At 33.2% G+C, this 16,003-nt stretch overlaps 4 protein-coding genes across 4 annotated transcripts; 2 read left to right on the top strand and 2 right to left on the bottom strand.

The window, feature by feature from the left end:
* The first annotated feature begins 1,612 nt into the window (after nucleotides 1-1,612).
* LOC142984301 (uncharacterized) lies at nucleotides 1,613-5,338 on the top strand. The gene is made up of 2 exons (XM_076131796.1): nucleotides 1,613-1,675; nucleotides 2,124-5,338. Exons 1-2 carry the CDS (start codon nucleotides 1,651-1,653, stop codon nucleotides 2,609-2,611), a joined length of 513 nt encoding a protein of 170 aa, XP_075987911.1. The 5' UTR covers nucleotides 1,613-1,650; the 3' UTR covers nucleotides 2,612-5,338.
* Nucleotides 5,339-6,591: 1,253 nt separating this feature from the next.
* Nucleotides 6,592-8,256, bottom strand: LOC142984220 (uncharacterized). Its single transcript, XM_076131668.1, has 2 exons — nucleotides 7,862-8,256; nucleotides 6,592-7,485 (listed from the first exon to the last, which is right to left on the bottom strand). Exons 1-2 carry the CDS (start codon nucleotides 7,881-7,883, stop codon nucleotides 6,905-6,907), a joined length of 603 nt encoding a protein of 200 aa, XP_075987783.1. The 5' UTR covers nucleotides 7,884-8,256; the 3' UTR covers nucleotides 6,592-6,904.
* A 182-nt stretch (nucleotides 8,257-8,438) lies between these two features.
* Nucleotides 8,439-9,725, top strand: LOC142984221 (uncharacterized). The gene is made up of 2 exons (XM_076131670.1): nucleotides 8,439-8,573; nucleotides 8,846-9,725. Exons 1-2 carry the CDS (start codon nucleotides 8,552-8,554, stop codon nucleotides 9,361-9,363), a joined length of 540 nt encoding a protein of 179 aa, XP_075987785.1. The 5' UTR covers nucleotides 8,439-8,551; the 3' UTR covers nucleotides 9,364-9,725.
* Nucleotides 9,726-11,777: 2,052 nt separating this feature from the next.
* On the bottom strand, nucleotides 11,778-13,019 carry LOC142984205 (uncharacterized). The gene is made up of 2 exons (XM_076131642.1): nucleotides 12,957-13,019; nucleotides 11,778-12,508 (listed from the first exon to the last, which is right to left on the bottom strand). The coding sequence occupies exons 1-2, from the start codon at nucleotides 12,979-12,981 to the stop codon at nucleotides 12,030-12,032; spliced, it is 504 nt and encodes a 167-aa protein (XP_075987757.1). The 5' UTR covers nucleotides 12,982-13,019; the 3' UTR covers nucleotides 11,778-12,029.
* Between the last annotated feature and the right edge of the window lie 2,984 nt (nucleotides 13,020-16,003).

Below are 16,003 nucleotides of genomic sequence, written 5' to 3' on the forward strand. Positions count from 1 at the left end.
ACAACGGTACCACCCAGACGGGGAAGCGGCCTCTCCTCCATCAGCCGCCATGGGTTAAGAGCCGGGTCCGACCGCCCGACCCCCGGCTCCCCACGGCAGCCCCACCGTTGCCGCATCTCGCGGTACTGCCCCGCCCAGTCGCGGAGGATAGGGTTTAGCTACCTCCCTTCCTCCGCGACTAGCCTCTCCTAAACCGGCCAGGCTTACGTCGCCTAGGCCCAGCCGGCCGAATTCCCCTGGTGGAGTGCAGTGCTAGTGTTTGGTACCAAAAGTCCCATTGTGGCAATATACGGCACTAGTAAACCAAGTGACAATGATGGTCTTAATTAACCCCGGGAAACAAATATTCCTAAGAAGTAAGAATGTTAAATTATGAACAAACAAATTTTTCATCATAAATATGTTCACAAAGATGACGACTATAAGTGAAACTAATTAATCATTTACACGCATAATAAATAAAAAGTAACATTTAATGGGTTTTTCTAACAAAATCTAATTAATAATAACATGACTGATTGATTATGTGATTCGATTACAATATAATTAGTTGACGTACATACTAACGTACTATCACGCCTCATATACCCTTGGGTGTAGGCAGAGGTGTTTGAAATACACCCACTTTTTACCACTTTAACGTTAAATTTTTTATCTCTATGTGGGATAGTTGACCCGCGCAATTTCTCTTGCGTCATATAAGAGAGAATGGGTCATATTTTTTCCCGCTTTTGTAACAGTTTTTACTGGTACTCTGCTTTTATTGGTCATAGCGTGTTAATATATAGCCTTCCTCGATAAATGGGCTATGTAACACTGGAAGATTTTTTTTAATCGGACCAGCAGTTCCTGATTTTAGCGCGTTCAAACAAACAAACAAACTCTTCAGCCTTATAGTTAGTAATAGTATAGATAGATACTCAGAAAGTCATGCAAAATTAAAAAAAAAATGTTTTAACAAAACTTTGTGACTGCCCTGGTATTGGTGGGACTATTGCCCTATACTGAGAACGTTACGTAGTTCTGCGAACTACTAATAAGTAGTAATAAAATAAAAATTCTACCATTTGACGTCTCCGTCATGAAATCTACCCGGAAAAACTACCATGTGACGTCCTCATCAGTGAATCTTCCAGGAAAATTCTACCATGTGATTTCTTCATCATAAAATCTACCAGGAAAATTCTACCATGGGACGTCTTCATTATGAAATCTACCAAGCAACGTCATTCTTCCAGGAAAATTCTACCATGTGACGTCGTCATTACGAAATCTGTAAGGAAAAGCTACCATGCGACGTCTTCGTCATGAAATCTACTTTTTGGTCCTACTCAGGATTCAAACCCGAGACCTCTCGTGCGGCAGTAGCCACACACTACCGACCGCGCCACAGAGGCAGTTAAATAAAATAAATACATTAAAATTCCCAAGATATTTTATGGAATTTTACTTTGCTAATTTTTATAAACATACTCAATAATTCAAAATGTATGTATTACATTTTAATTTAAAATCTTTGTAAATGATTATTGAAAATAAATCATTACAAAAGTAATTATTGAAATAATTTGTGATAAGTATATAAATAAAATGTCTTGGTGTTAATATTCACACAATCTCCGCTCTCAACAAAGAATCTGAAAAGGTGTAATGTCGTCTTCTAGATTTTTTAATTGTGAGTATATTAAGCTTTTGCTTTATGTAGCATACCTTACATTTTCAAATTTAACCTGTTACTGTCCCACTGCTGGACAAGGGTCCCCCGTAATGACGGAGAGGTTAGGCCTTGAGTCCACCACTTTGGCCAATTGCGGGTTAGAGTCTTTACATACCTTCAGCACAGCATGTTGGAACAGTTCTAAAGCATGACTCTCACGGAGTAACTTTAAAAATTAAAGATAAATAATAATTAATTAATATTCAGAAACATAGTCTGTGAATATTATAAATATGAAATTACGAAATAATGAAAATGACATTATTTCGTTCTTTCCATTCTTTCGTTTTTTTATTCTTTCGTACTTTCGTTCCTTCGTACTTTAACGAAACGTTCCTTCTTTAAACTCACGATCGGCTAGGTTGAATACATGGGCAGGACTCTACAAATTTCATTTTTGTTTCAGCTTTTATTCTTGCAGCCTTCGTGCTGTGTTCAACATACTCGTGCGCATCAAACCACGAAGATGCCTCTCACGACGCTGGCATCAAGTTGACAGACACAGAGCGAGCTAACTATTCCTCTCTCCAATCGAAAATTAGTTTGAGAGATAAACAGGACACAGCTCATGTCTCAAATCGTAATGACACAAAACTGGCCACGCTCGAAGCTGCTCTCATTAAACACCTCAAGAAGACCTTAGAATCAAACGATGATAGTTCCTGGCTAAGAACCATGTTGTTTTACAACCAAAACACTCATGACCTCATAAAGAATCTAATTGATCGTAATGGTGGTTTGGAGAAGCTTAACGAGGCACAAAAGAAAGAAATGGATATCATATCTAATATTATCGACAATATTGATACAAGTAATAATGATAAAGTTCTTTTAAAAGCAGCGCAGTTACTTCTTACGCGCATTGAGGAGACGAAACTTGGAAACTTAATATAATCTAACGACATTAATATCTCATCTAAATTTTGCTTAACGCTGGTTACGAGTACTACGCACCTAACCTGATCATGTAAAAAAAATCCTTAATCTATATTCATTCTACCTACGGGGCCAAAATATCTGAGCGTTACATATGTATACAGGGTGTCCCAAAACTCAACGATAATCTGAGACAGGATGAAAGGCCAAGTCATACCGGTTCTAGAAATTTTTTTAAAAAAATTCCATGTCACTTAGTTCAGCAATAATAGACATTTTTCAAAAAAGTTAAAATTCCACACCCTTGCTCGCATTTTCAAGTCCTGTGATAACCAATGTCACAATTTGGCTGTGTTTTTTTGAATTTCGTGATCTTCATGAAATATGCTATTAATCGTAAAACAAATTTATGCACAAAACATTGTTAATTTCATAAAAAAAGTTAAGTTTTAGTGAGTCACGATTCACAAAAATATCGTTAGTTAACTTTGACGCTTCGTATTGAAAAAAAAAATGTACTACACTACCCTTGGCAAGTTATTTCAAAAGTTGGCGCATTTAATCAAGATTTCAAAATGGTGCAACACTTGCCACTTTTCTTTCCATTAAAAATGTTATTTTTATTTGAACGAGGAGTATCCTCGCAAATGGATCGGACGCAGTGATTCAATTTTATGACCTCCTCGTTCCCCCGATCAAAATCCAGTAGATATTTTTGACTGGGAATGCATAAAAGAAAAAGTCTATTCGAAATCAATACAAAATCTATCAGAACTTCGCCAGAAAATTGACACAGCGTCAGAGGAAATAAATGCAAGGAATTTTGCTTAACTGGTGCAAAGGTCTTTTGTAAGGCGTTGCAGAGCCTGTATTCGTGACAGAGGAAAACAATTCGGATTACTTTAGTTTAAGGAGACTAATTAAATAAGAATGATGGTTCGTTCATTGTTTTTTTTTTAATTATTATTACCTATTATGTTTTTTACATTAAATATTGGTTATGGAATGACTCAATTACCTCTTTACTAAAAATAATTGCTTTCCTCTGTCACGAATACAGGCTCTGCAACGCCTTACAAAAGACCTTTGCACCAGTCAAGCAAAATTCCTTGCATTTATTTCCTCTGACGCTGTGTCAATTTTCTGGCGAAGTTCTGATAGATTTTGTATTGATTTCGAATAGACTTTTTCTTTTATGCATTCCCAGTCAAAAATATCTACTGGATTTTGATCGGGGGAACGAGGAGGTCATAAAATTGAATCACTGCGTCCGATCCATTTGCGAGGATACTCCTCGTTCAAATAAAAATAACATTTTTAATGGAAAGAAAAGTGGCAAGTGTTGCACCATTTTGAAATCTTGATTAAATGCGCCAACTTTTGAAATAACTTGCCAAGGGTAGTGTAGTACATTTTTTTTTCAATACGAAGCGTCAAAGTTAACTAACGATATTTTTGTGAATCGTGACTCACTAAAACTTAACTTTTTTTATGAAATTAACAATGTTTTGTGCATAAATTTGTTTTACGATTAATAGCATATTTCATGAAGATCACGGAATTCAAAAAAACACAGCCAAATTGTGACATTGGTTATCACAGGACTTGAAAATGCGAGCAAGGGTGTGGAATTTTAACTTTTTTGAAAAATGTCTATTATTGCTGAACTAAGTGGCATGGAATTTTTTTTTAATTTTTTCTAGAACCGGTATGACTTGGCCTTTCATCCTGTCTCAGATTATCGTTGAGTTTTGGGACACCCTGTATATAAATTATCTTTTATGTACATTTTTTTATTTTAATTCTTTATTATTTTATCTTTATATAATATACATAAAATAATACAACTGTAGCGCAATCTGCCATCTGCCAGCGAGAATGAACAACGTTACCGAAACTGTAAGTGACCGTTGCAATATATCCCAAAAACTTGTTGCGGTCGGTTCAAGGAAAATATGAACTAGTGAGATTGCTGCTAAGGAAACTCTAGGGAAGGTTTCTGAGGACTTCTGGACTTTTCACAAGCTAATGCTTGGTGTTTTTAACTACTATCTATCTTCTTGTTTGGCGCAGTGGTTTAAGCGGTCACCCCGCCGCAACCGGAGCGCCGCGTGTGGTGGGTTCGAATCCCACCCGGGACAAATCTTTGTATGATGAGCACAAGTATTTGTTCTGAGCCTGGATGTTAATCTAATATATAAAATTCTCGCGTCACAGTTTTCGTTACCGTACTCCTCCGAAGCGGCTTGACCGATTCTCATGAATTTTGTGAGCATATTGAGAATCGGCCAGCATTTATTTTTATACCCCTAAGTGACATTTTTTTTAATTATATGGCAAGACAATGTTTGCCGGGTCAGCTAGTGTATCTACATAAGTTTGTATGTATTTAGAAGTATATAAGTATGTTTATCAGTTATTTGGTTACCATAGTACAAACTCTGCTTAGTTTGGAATCAAATGACCGTGTGTGAGTTGTCCCATCATATTTATTTATTTATTATTCTTGGCTCGATGGAATCCAGATACCGTATGAAGGAGCTCCTCTTCAGTGATGACGGAGACAGCCAGAGTGTCAATCAATGGGTACTGATATCCTTCGATGTTCAGCTATAAAGTATTAATATTTTTTTTTATAATGTCTAAGATATTTTTTAATAAATTGTTAGGTACTCGCACATTATTGCATAACTACATATGTCAATTTATCGTGTATTCGTAACGTAAATATATTATGTAAAACTGTGTGTGTGTTATTATTTGAAGTTTTACTTCTCGTTTTCTATGTTTTGGGCTAATAAACAAAAATAATTAATGTTATAAAGTATTTTCTACTATACGTGTATTCTTTGCTCAAAGGTAAAAAATGGTGATCGTGAATAAACACCGTTTATTATAAAATCTGTTGAGGAGTAAAGATCGCCCCTTTCTTCTTTCTTCTTTCATTCTTTCATCCACTCATTCGTTCATTCTTCAAATCACTCATTCGTGCATTCTTACAATAATTATTTCTTCCGTTTTTTTATTTAATTATTCTTAAGCAACTACCAGTAAGCATGGGGAGCTCGTTCGTTCCTATAAAAATGAAAAAGTGAAAAAACGGTAGAATGAATATTACTGTAAGAATGCACGAATGAGTGACTTAAAGAATGAATGAATGAGTGGATGAAAAAATGCACGAATATGTGAATGATAGAATGAGCGAATGAGTTTTTGAAAGAATGAACGAATGAGTGAATGAAAGATTAAGAGAAACATTGATCGTAGGAATGAATGAATGAGTGAATGAAAGAATGACCAATGAACGATCGAAAGAATCAACGAATGAGTGATTGAAAGAATGAACGAATGAATGAGGGAAAGAAAGATCGAATGAGTGAATAAAAGCATGAACGAATGAGTTTTTGAAAGAATTAACAAATGAGTGAATGAAAAAATTAACGAATGAGTGAATGAAAAATTAAGAGAAACAATGATCGAAGGAATTAATGAATGTAAGAATGACCGAATGAATGAATGGAACAATCATCGAAAGAATCACCGAATGAGCGAATGAAATATTGAACAAATGAATGAGTGACATAAAAAACGAATGATTGAATGAAAGAATGAACGAATGAGTGAATGAAAGAGTAAATTATATACTGATCGAAAGAATGAATGAATTATAGAATGAAAGAATTAACGAAACAGTGATCGAAAGAATGACAGAGTGGGTAATTGAAAGAATGAACGAATCAGTGATCGAAAGAATGAACGAATGATTGAGCGAAAGAATGAACGAATGAGTGGGTGAAAGAATAAACGAAACAGTGATCTTAAGACTGAATGAATGAACGAACGAAGGAACGAACGGTCGCAAAAAATAAGGGACCAAGGAACGAAAATCTTAAAGAAAGAAGGTCAGAAAGTAACTTTAGTAAAAATAACTTTTATGAAGCATGCAAGTTTTTATTGCATATGATAATTATTTCAAGAGCTAACATATTTTCGTAAATCCTTTGTGAGTTGCCAAAAATCAATTCGACTATTTGTGTGGTAGTCGAATGCTAAGATAACTCGGCTTTAAATATCAAAGGAAGATGAATTACACTTTATTATTCTTCTATCAACAAAATAAATAATATAATACTTTTATTTATGTATATTTTAAGAGAACAATACTGTGTTGATACAGTATCAATATTAAAACTATTCAGGTAGGTATAAGACAAATAAATAAATTATGAAAAAATCATTTGTGCTTACAAAATTAATATGCACAATTAATAAAACTGCTTTAAACACGATAATTTAAATTCTTATGAGCTATTATGTAATGACAACCCCGCCATCGGGACCAAATATACTTATTTCGTGAGTCAGAATCATGAAAAGGCCTAATTCTTTTAACTTCATGATGAATTTGTATATTAAGTTGGCAGCAGCAACGAGAGCTGATTCGTCCTTCTTGTTAATACCCTTGAGAGCCTTGTTCACTCGCCTCTTAGCCTTCCTGTAAGCCGGAGTGTTGACGTCATCTATCTTCTCATTAGCCATGATCAGTTTCAACAATCTTTCTATATTCTGTGACAGTAATAAATATCTTCTCACGGTAGGAACCGGTTTTGGTTTAGTTATCTCTGATAATTTATCCAGTACTGCTTGTACTATTCTTGATATTGTTGACCAAAATCTTGGTGTGGGACGTTTGTTGCGTGATCTCAATAATGTGAAGGCACGAAACTTTCCTGTTTTAGAAGTTTTCTTGTCTGAGGATAGATTTGCTTGTTTGAGAACATGTGGTTTGTGTTCTGATGTCAATTTTGCATATTTGATGTCAGTCTCATGAGAGACATCTTCGTTGTTTGATGCACACGAGTATGTTGAACACAGCGCGAAGCAGATGATAACTGAAACAGAAATGTGCGCTGAAAACATCTTTTGTTTGTAACAAACGATACACTGTAAAGTCGAGTCCGTTAAAAAAATAGTGATCCGTAGGCTTGTGTAGATAGCAATGACCTGTTCAATACGGCTACTTTTATTGAAAATACACTGTATTATTAATTATATTTTTTTATTAAGTTGGCGGGCTATACACAAACACACTGAGCGTAAGCGCCATGCAGCCAAGCAGATAGTCTGGCAAATCCTTAATTGTGATGTGAATTGTCATCCTCATCATCATTGGCCAGTATTGATCTATAACTGGTGATTAATGTGGCATCAGATGGACTTAATTCTAAGTAGTTTTAAACATAATTTTTAATACATTTGTAAACTTACGTGTCGTTGAAAAGTGCACCATTATAATGTAAAATGTTGTTCATTTAATAATTCAGATTTTATATTGCATTATGCACAGTGACTGTTTATCTTGTTCGAAGTAATCATAGGCCTTGTAACCAATTATCGGCTAGGAGAACCTTATTATATAGCGATACTGAGACAAAACTGTGTCTGCTGTCTCATTGTGGGACAACTCAGTGGGACAAATGAAATAGAGGTCATATGTTACACTATAATGTATTTGACATGGAGCGACTTTTCGGACCTCCTCAATCCAGTTACCTGGGCTATAACATGATACCCCTCGGTAAGACTGGTTGTCAGACTTTCAAGCTTTTGACTGCTGTTAACGGCTGTCAAAGATCTTTCGAAATGACAGCTGGGACCCACTATTTAACCTGTCTTCCAAAACAATATGTTCTCAATTTATTTTTATACTTTCGAAACTTTATATTACCATCGATGATTACTATTTAATTAAAACATAATTTAATTATTACAACTGTACTGTAATTGTTATATTTTTATCAACAATAACTGCGCTAAATTTGTTTCTAATAATATTTGTAGTGTGATTATTTTGAACATGTTTATTTAAATTACCAATCACTCTATAGTAATACACTTAATGAAGTATAAAAGTAGAATCTTTCTTCGCTATACAAAGAAACACCTTTAAGCATTATAATGGTGAACTTTTCAACAACACGTAAGAACATTTTTTTCCAATATTCTTACGATTAAAATATATTAAAATAATTTGCTCATAGTTATAATTAATTGTTTCGCAGAGGAAATACTTACGTTATCCACTATTAATAGTTGTTTCGGGTCTCGTTCGTGCACTGTTCCATAGATTAATTCACAATGTTTTATAAAACCTGCAACAAACTTAAAGTTAATATTTGTAATACTAACAATGAAATTTTCAGCAACTTCGAGCTGAGTTTCACAATACTAATAAATGTATTTCTTATTCAGTTATCACCATCACCATACTATGTTCAACATACTCGTACGCAAACAACGAAGATGTCTCTCAAGAGACTGACATCAAAATAAGATCGACATCAGAACGCAAGCCACATGTACGATCCTTGGACATCAATGCGTCAAAAATGAGAGAATTTCCCGTCGATCCTTGGAAACCACTAAGAAAACATCCTTCTAAAATTGACAAGAAAATTAAGCCATTGCTAAGAAACCTTGCGGATTCAACGAGAGAACAAGATATTCCTGAAGTGAGAAGGTTAATATTTTTATCTCAATCTATAGGGAGATTGATGAAACGTATTGTTGCTAATGAAGGAATAGTTGATAGGAACTCGGTGGATTATAAGAAAGCTGAAGGATTTGTAAAGAGAGCTGTTGATGGTATAGATATAAAAGATACAAATTCCCTAGTAGCGGCCGCTAATATGTTGTACAAGAAGATGTCTGTACAAAAGTTGAAGATTTTCATGATTATTAGCAATGGAGTTTCATTATTCAATGGATAATGTTGATAGAAAATATTTTGAAATTATAATTTTATGTCTATTATTATTATTTATTACGTATTTAGACGGCACATTTGGCTCAGTTGTAAACGTGGTAGTCTTGTCAAAATAATTGTTACTCTGCGTGCGCTGGATTCAAATCCCACCCAGGACAAATATTTGTGTGATGAGCACAAGTATCTGTTCTGAGCCTGGTTGTTAATTTACCTGTAACAATATAAGTATGTATTTAGAAATAAAATCAATATAAAATATATTTGTTTAATAAAAAAAAATGAAAATTTTCTATTTATAATCATTTTGGTGTACTTATTCAGTAAACTTTACTATTGTTTCATAAATACACATGTATCATGACGTAATTGTGTGATTTATTTTAATCGCTATCATCGTTCTCTTTTATTTATCCACTGCATTCAGAAATCTCCTTCCTGAAATATATATCCAATGTAGGACCATATTGTTTCCAAAGAGAAGACTCTGAGAATGACTGCTGTATAATATTTTCCCACATTCGTTAGCCAGCCCATGGGATATTAGAACAGCTGGGTCTCCAGTTAAAGAAGATAGTGAAATAAAATTTCCTTTAGTATGTGTTCCTATTACCCCACTCTTAATACGGGAGAAGACCCTTATCCAGCACTGGGGAAGTAATGGGTTAAATATATGCATATATCAGCATTAGGTCTAACTGCAGTAGAAAATGGTCGACGCATGCAAAGAAGCTCAAGAAAACAATTGACGCTAGTCAAAGCGATTTTTTACGTTATTTGTTAATTGTATTAGAAGTATGTATAATTGAACGTGTTAATAGAAATTAGCAATGATTGTATTTAACAGAGTATTTAAAAGCGGAAAGATTATTTGTGATACAAAGAAACTGAAATGAAATATTATAATAATGTACTTTTCAACGACTAGTAAGTACGTTTTTGACTGCATGGTCATAATGTTTGTTATAAACAAAAATTCTTTTAGGTCTAGTTGTAACTCGGGGCCGTTCTTTATGTTCGTTATAAGTGATTATAAGAATAGTTAGAATGAATAGGACCGAAGTTACGGAAACTGCTTTAACTATATTTTGTTTTAGTTATTATATGCTTCGCGCTGTGTTCAACATACTCATCCGCATCAAAACACGATGATGTATCTCATAAGACTGACATCAACTATGTAAGATTGACATCAAATCACAAGCCACACGTTCTCAAACAAGCAAATCTATCCGTAGACAAGAAAACTTCTAAAACAGGAAAGTTTCGTGCCTTCACATTATTGAGATCACGCAACAAACGTCCAACACCAAGATTTTGGTCAACAATATCAAGAATAGTACAAGCAGTACTGGATAAATTATCAGAGATAACTAAACCGAAACCGGTTCCTACCGTGAGAAGATATTTATTACTGTCACAGAATATAGAGAGATTGTTGAAACTGATCATGGCTAATGAGAAGATAGATGACGTCATCACTCCGGCTTACAGGAAGGCTAGGAGGCGAGTGAACAAGGCTCTCAAGGGTATTAACAAGAAGGACGAGTCAGCTCTCGTTGCTGCTGCCAACTTAATATACAAATTTATCATGATGTTCAAGAATTTGCCCATTTTCAGGATAGTATATAACTCAATACATATATTTGATGCTGAAGTTGGAAGTATATTAAATAGCTAATTTAAATTATTTTGATAAGTATATCTAAAGTGTACTCTACATTTAAATGCTTGTGTTTATTTTTATATGCACATTTTTTTTCATTACTATTGTTCATAACAAGTAAGATTGTAGGTTTTTTGAAGCCCCCTTTATACGAAAATGAAATACAGCACCCCCTAACCTACTACAAATCTCACTCTTTTAATCTTTGGACCTTCTACAACCCCTACTAAAAGCTTCAGCGCCCACTGGGAAGGCTGAATCGCCTCATTGTACAATTTGTCAAAAGTCTCTGGAAAAAAATGTTAATGGAACTAACTGCCTACGCTACGCCTACGCCTGAAATGTCTCTTATGCCAATAAGTGTAGACTTTTGAATACAACAAAATACGTGATATTATGTATATGTATACTTCAGTGTAGAAAAAATGTTGTGGACATAAAAAAAATGGTGGTGGTAGAACCTATGCATACAAAGCGTGGCGTTGCTCATAAGCTCTCTTCTCTCTACTTTGGCCAATTAATTAATTACTAACTAGAGAGTTATACACTCACGATCCTCTAACTTTAATTACCTACTAAATCTACTTCCGTGGCGCAGTGGTTTAGGTCCCACGGCGCTACCATTGCGTCTAGAGGTCGTGGGTTCGATAGCCATACGGAACAATTATTTGTGTCCGTTGTTTGGATTGGATGTTTGTCTCCACGAGACAAGAGCTATTGTAAACATGGGAATTACTAATAAATAATCGTAAAAATAATTAATTTTGTCTGATATATTAATAATTTATTGAAATGAAATATAATTTCAAGAACACATCTAAGTCTAACGACACACCTGCGAAATGTTCGGTGCTAAAAATCCGTTAAATTACTAACTGTGATTTTTATAATCACCCTTGACAGAACAGCTAAATTAACGTGAATTTTCGTAGGTCTGTCGTTACACTTAGTATATTAACACGAAAATATTATATTTTATTAGGACTTTTAATATACTGTTCATTACTTTATTGCTTCCGTTGAAAGATCATAAGATTATTAGTACCATCTGTAGCCATTCTAGTGTGCAATTGATTCGCTACTTCCACCATAGATTTAGTATCGCCATTTTTATCCAAATCGTCAATAATCCTGGAAATTTTATCAGCCACTTTCTTCTGAGCACTGTCAAGTTTCTCGCTCCCATTTTCTCTCATGATAATTTGACGAAGGATCTTCTGCAATGCTTCATTATATAGAATTAAACTACCGAATTGCGAAGACGGTTTGTCTCCTGAGTTTTTGGAAAATTGTGTTAATACTGCGTTTAGTTTAGCTAGCTTAGCTTTAGAATCGCCTCGGAACTGAGGGTCTTCGTAGTCGTCTTCTGGAGACCGGATTGCTCGGGCATGGTGCTTGTGATTCGACGCTGATCTTTCATGGTGGGTGTGGGAGTCGTGGCGCTTTGCATTGGTGTATGCCAAAAGAAGTGCAAGGCACACGATTACTAGAAGAGAAATATTATTAGCTATTATACATATATTAGAAAATATTACATAAATATTAAATTTAGAAATTCTACGACGCGTGACGCACTCCTTTTTGTATGCATTGTATATGTATATTGTATATATATTGTATACTTAATTGTAAATATTTTATCAATGTTAAAAGTATGTAAATAGTAAATTGTAACACTTTATAGAGAAAAAAATTGATAAGTGTCCGTTTTTTTACAATTTGATGCTAAACTGACTTGATAAAATACAGTTACCACCTTTGCAGGGTCAGCGCGATGATAGATCGAAAGTTTTCAGAAAATGCAGAAGACGCTAGGGAATCTACAAAAAGCATAGAAGGACCAGGATTTCGAAGCCAGAGAGGCTATTTGAGGCCAATCTTTAGTGTAATACAATATTGCAAAAAAAAAATATAATTATGTATTTCGTACTCACCCTTATATACGACCGAAGAAGACATGATTATAAAATTTATTAGCGTGAATAAAAATAAAACGAAATTTGTACTTATATTTATACCAACTATAATTTAATTTATCGGTAAACATGATCATAATTGAAATTATAAACGTTTTGCCTACAAATTAGTGTCGTAATTAAATAACTGATAAAGAAATCAATTAACTTTTACTTACGTTTACCTACGCGTGTTTGCGAAAGTCTAAAAAACTGTAAAATTACGTATATAAATTATGAGGTAGTTTTCTGGTTAAAATAATTTTCAGTTAAAACGTAAATGCGAAATGGATAGAATACATAAATTATATCGTTCCTTTTATACTTGAAGTATTAGGCAGTGTATGAAATACACTTAAGTTTCACTATAAATAATATTAGTTCAAAGTAATAAGGGGGCAAACATATTTTACATTTAAGTGTACATTTATATTATTAGTAGTATCACTCACGCCTAAAAAAATATATGACTATTTCAAATGGTTTGTACGAAGTTTACTAAATAACGGATATTTTGAATTTGAATTTGAATTGACAATTAATACATACATAAATACATATCAAACAACTTCACATTACTGAAAATTTCCGAAATAAATTTTCAGAAGATGTAATATTTTCTTCAAGTCTTTATAGGATTTCTCAAAAACTCCTTACACAATTAAAATCCGTACTCTTCTTAGTCTATTAAAAGCTTGACTCAATTAACTAGACGGCTCAAAGCCAGTGACTAGTGATGTACCGTGCGGGAGAATTTTCCCGGAATTTTTTTGTTGAAACGCGGGATTGGCTTTTGTCGGCTTTTTATTATAGGTTTTTGATTGAGCTGAAAGGTGATGAATTGGAGAGTGGCTGCCGTAGTTTTACAAAGTGATTAGTAATCAACTTTTGAATAGGGAGGCTTTTTGATATAGAATTTTGCGTCGAGTATGTATAGAATATGAAAATTACCTCAGTGTTTTTACTAATGGGGTATAAACATAGTTGGACAATATTGAATAAAATATATACTTACTTATTACTTATTACTTATTACTTATTACTTATTACTTATTACTTATTACTTATTACTTATTACTTATTACTTATTACTTATTACTTATTACTTATTACTTATTACTTATTACTTATTACTTATTACTTATTACTTATTACTTATTACTTATTACTTATTACTTATTACTTATTACTTATTACTTATTACTTATTACTTATTACTTATTACTTATTACTTATTACTTATTACTTATTACTTATTACTTATTACTTATTACTTATTACTTATTACTTATTACTTATTACTTATTACTTATTACTTATTACTTATTACTTATTACTTATTACTTATTACTTATTACTTATTACTTATTACTTATTACTTATTACTTATTACTTATTACTTATTACTTATTACTTATTACTTATTACTTATTACTTATTACTTATTACTTATTACTTATTACTTATTACTTATTACTTATTACTTATTACTTATTACTTATTACTTATTACTTATTACTTATTACTTATTACTTATTACTTATTACTTATTACTTATTACTTATTACTTATTACTTATTACTTATTACTTATTACTTATTACTTATTACTTATTACTTATTACTTATTACTTATTACTTATTACTTATTACTTATTACTTATTACTTATTACTTATTACTTATTACTTATTACTTATTACTTATTACTTATTACTTATTACTTATTACTTATTACTTATTACTTATTACTTATTACTTATTACTTATTACTTATTACTTATTACTTATTACTTATTACTTATTACTTATTACTTATTACTTATTACTTATTACTTATTACTTATTACTTATTACTTATTACTTATTGCTTATTACTTATCTATTATAAAGCTGAAGAGTTTGTTTGTTTGTTTGATTGTTTGTTTGTTTGAACGCGCTAATCTCAGGAACTATTGGTCCGATTTCAAAAATTCTTTCAGTGTTAGATAGTCCATTTATCGAGGAAGGCTATAGGCTATATATCATCACGCTACGACCAATAGGAGCGGAGTAGCAACGAGAAATGTTACAAGAGGGGGGAAAATTATGACGCATTCTCTCTTATGTGACGCAAGCAAAGTTGCGCGGTTCAGCTAGTGGAATATAAACGTACGATTCTTAATAAAAAAAATGTAGCCCAGTCCCATTGTTGGACAAGATTCTCCTTAAGGAAGGATAGGTTAGGCCTATAGTCCGACATGCTGGCCAAGTGTGGGTTTAGGACTGTATATCCTTGCAATATCTGTGTTAAATTAATCTTAGAAATTTAAGCCACAAGAGAAGTAATTTATCAATAATGAAAATTATTGATAAGTTACTTGAAAAACCTTTTACTTTGCACGGTAACAGAATACTAAGACCACTGCGCTAACACTGATCTCATTTAATATAATGGTAATTTTTAATTCGTTTCCACTTTACAGACCAAATATAACGAACCGAGGTATTACCAGGATTGCCCCGTGTCACCCGCACCGTAATCACCGGGATTTATAATGATTTATACACTAGTGGTGTGACACTTTAACTAAAATCACGAGAATTATTTAATACTAGCTGACCCGCGCAACTTCGCTTGCGTCACCTAAGAGAATGGGTCCAAATTTTCCCCGTTTTTGTAACTTTTTTTGTTGCTACTCCGCTCCTAATGACCGTAGCGTGATGTTATATAGCCTATAGCCTTCCTCGATAAATGGTCTATCTAACACTGAAAGAATTTTTCAAATCGGACCAGTAGTTCCTGAGATTAGCGCGTTCAAACAAACAAACAAACAAACAAACAAACTCTTCAGCTTTATTATATTAGTATAGATAACAAATACGCAGTCCGGAGAGGTTAACATAGAAAGTTTTACACAGATTGTATGGGTCTACTCTTACTCCTACTTTCATACTTACATAATGTATTTAAATAATACATACTCATAATAATATTTAAAAAGCGGAATTTTATTTTATCGTTTCTTTGCTTTAATAACAACAACCG

This window comes from Anticarsia gemmatalis, chromosome 26, assembly GCF_050436995.1.
Source record: "Anticarsia gemmatalis isolate Benzon Research Colony breed Stoneville strain chromosome 26, ilAntGemm2 primary, whole genome shotgun sequence".
Classification (NCBI taxonomy): domain Eukaryota; kingdom Metazoa; phylum Arthropoda; class Insecta; order Lepidoptera; family Erebidae; genus Anticarsia; species Anticarsia gemmatalis.

Bases quoted from the DNA above. Each gene is read 5' to 3' on its own strand.
- LOC142984205 (XM_076131642.1), bottom strand. From the start codon at position 12,981: ATGTCTTCTTCGGTCGTATATAAGG. The intron at 12,509-12,956 runs GTGAGTACGAAA...TTTCTCTTCTAG, and splicing joins TTCTTCGGTCGTATATAAGG to TAATCGTGTGCCTTGCACTT.
- LOC142984221 (XM_076131670.1), top strand. From the start codon at position 8,552: ATGGTGAACTTTTCAACAACAC. The intron at 8,574-8,845 runs GTAAGAACATTT...TTTCTTATTCAG, and splicing joins GGTGAACTTTTCAACAACAC to TTATCACCATCACCATACTA.
- LOC142984220 (XM_076131668.1), bottom strand. From the start codon at position 7,883: ATGGTGCACTTTTCAACGACAC. The intron at 7,486-7,861 runs GTAAGTTTACAA...TTTCTGTTTCAG, and splicing joins GGTGCACTTTTCAACGACAC to TTATCATCTGCTTCGCGCTG.
- LOC142984301 (XM_076131796.1), top strand. From the start codon at position 1,651: ATGTCGTCTTCTAGATTTTTTAATT. The intron at 1,676-2,123 runs GTGAGTATATTA...TTTTTGTTTCAG, and splicing joins GTCTTCTAGATTTTTTAATT to CTTTTATTCTTGCAGCCTTC.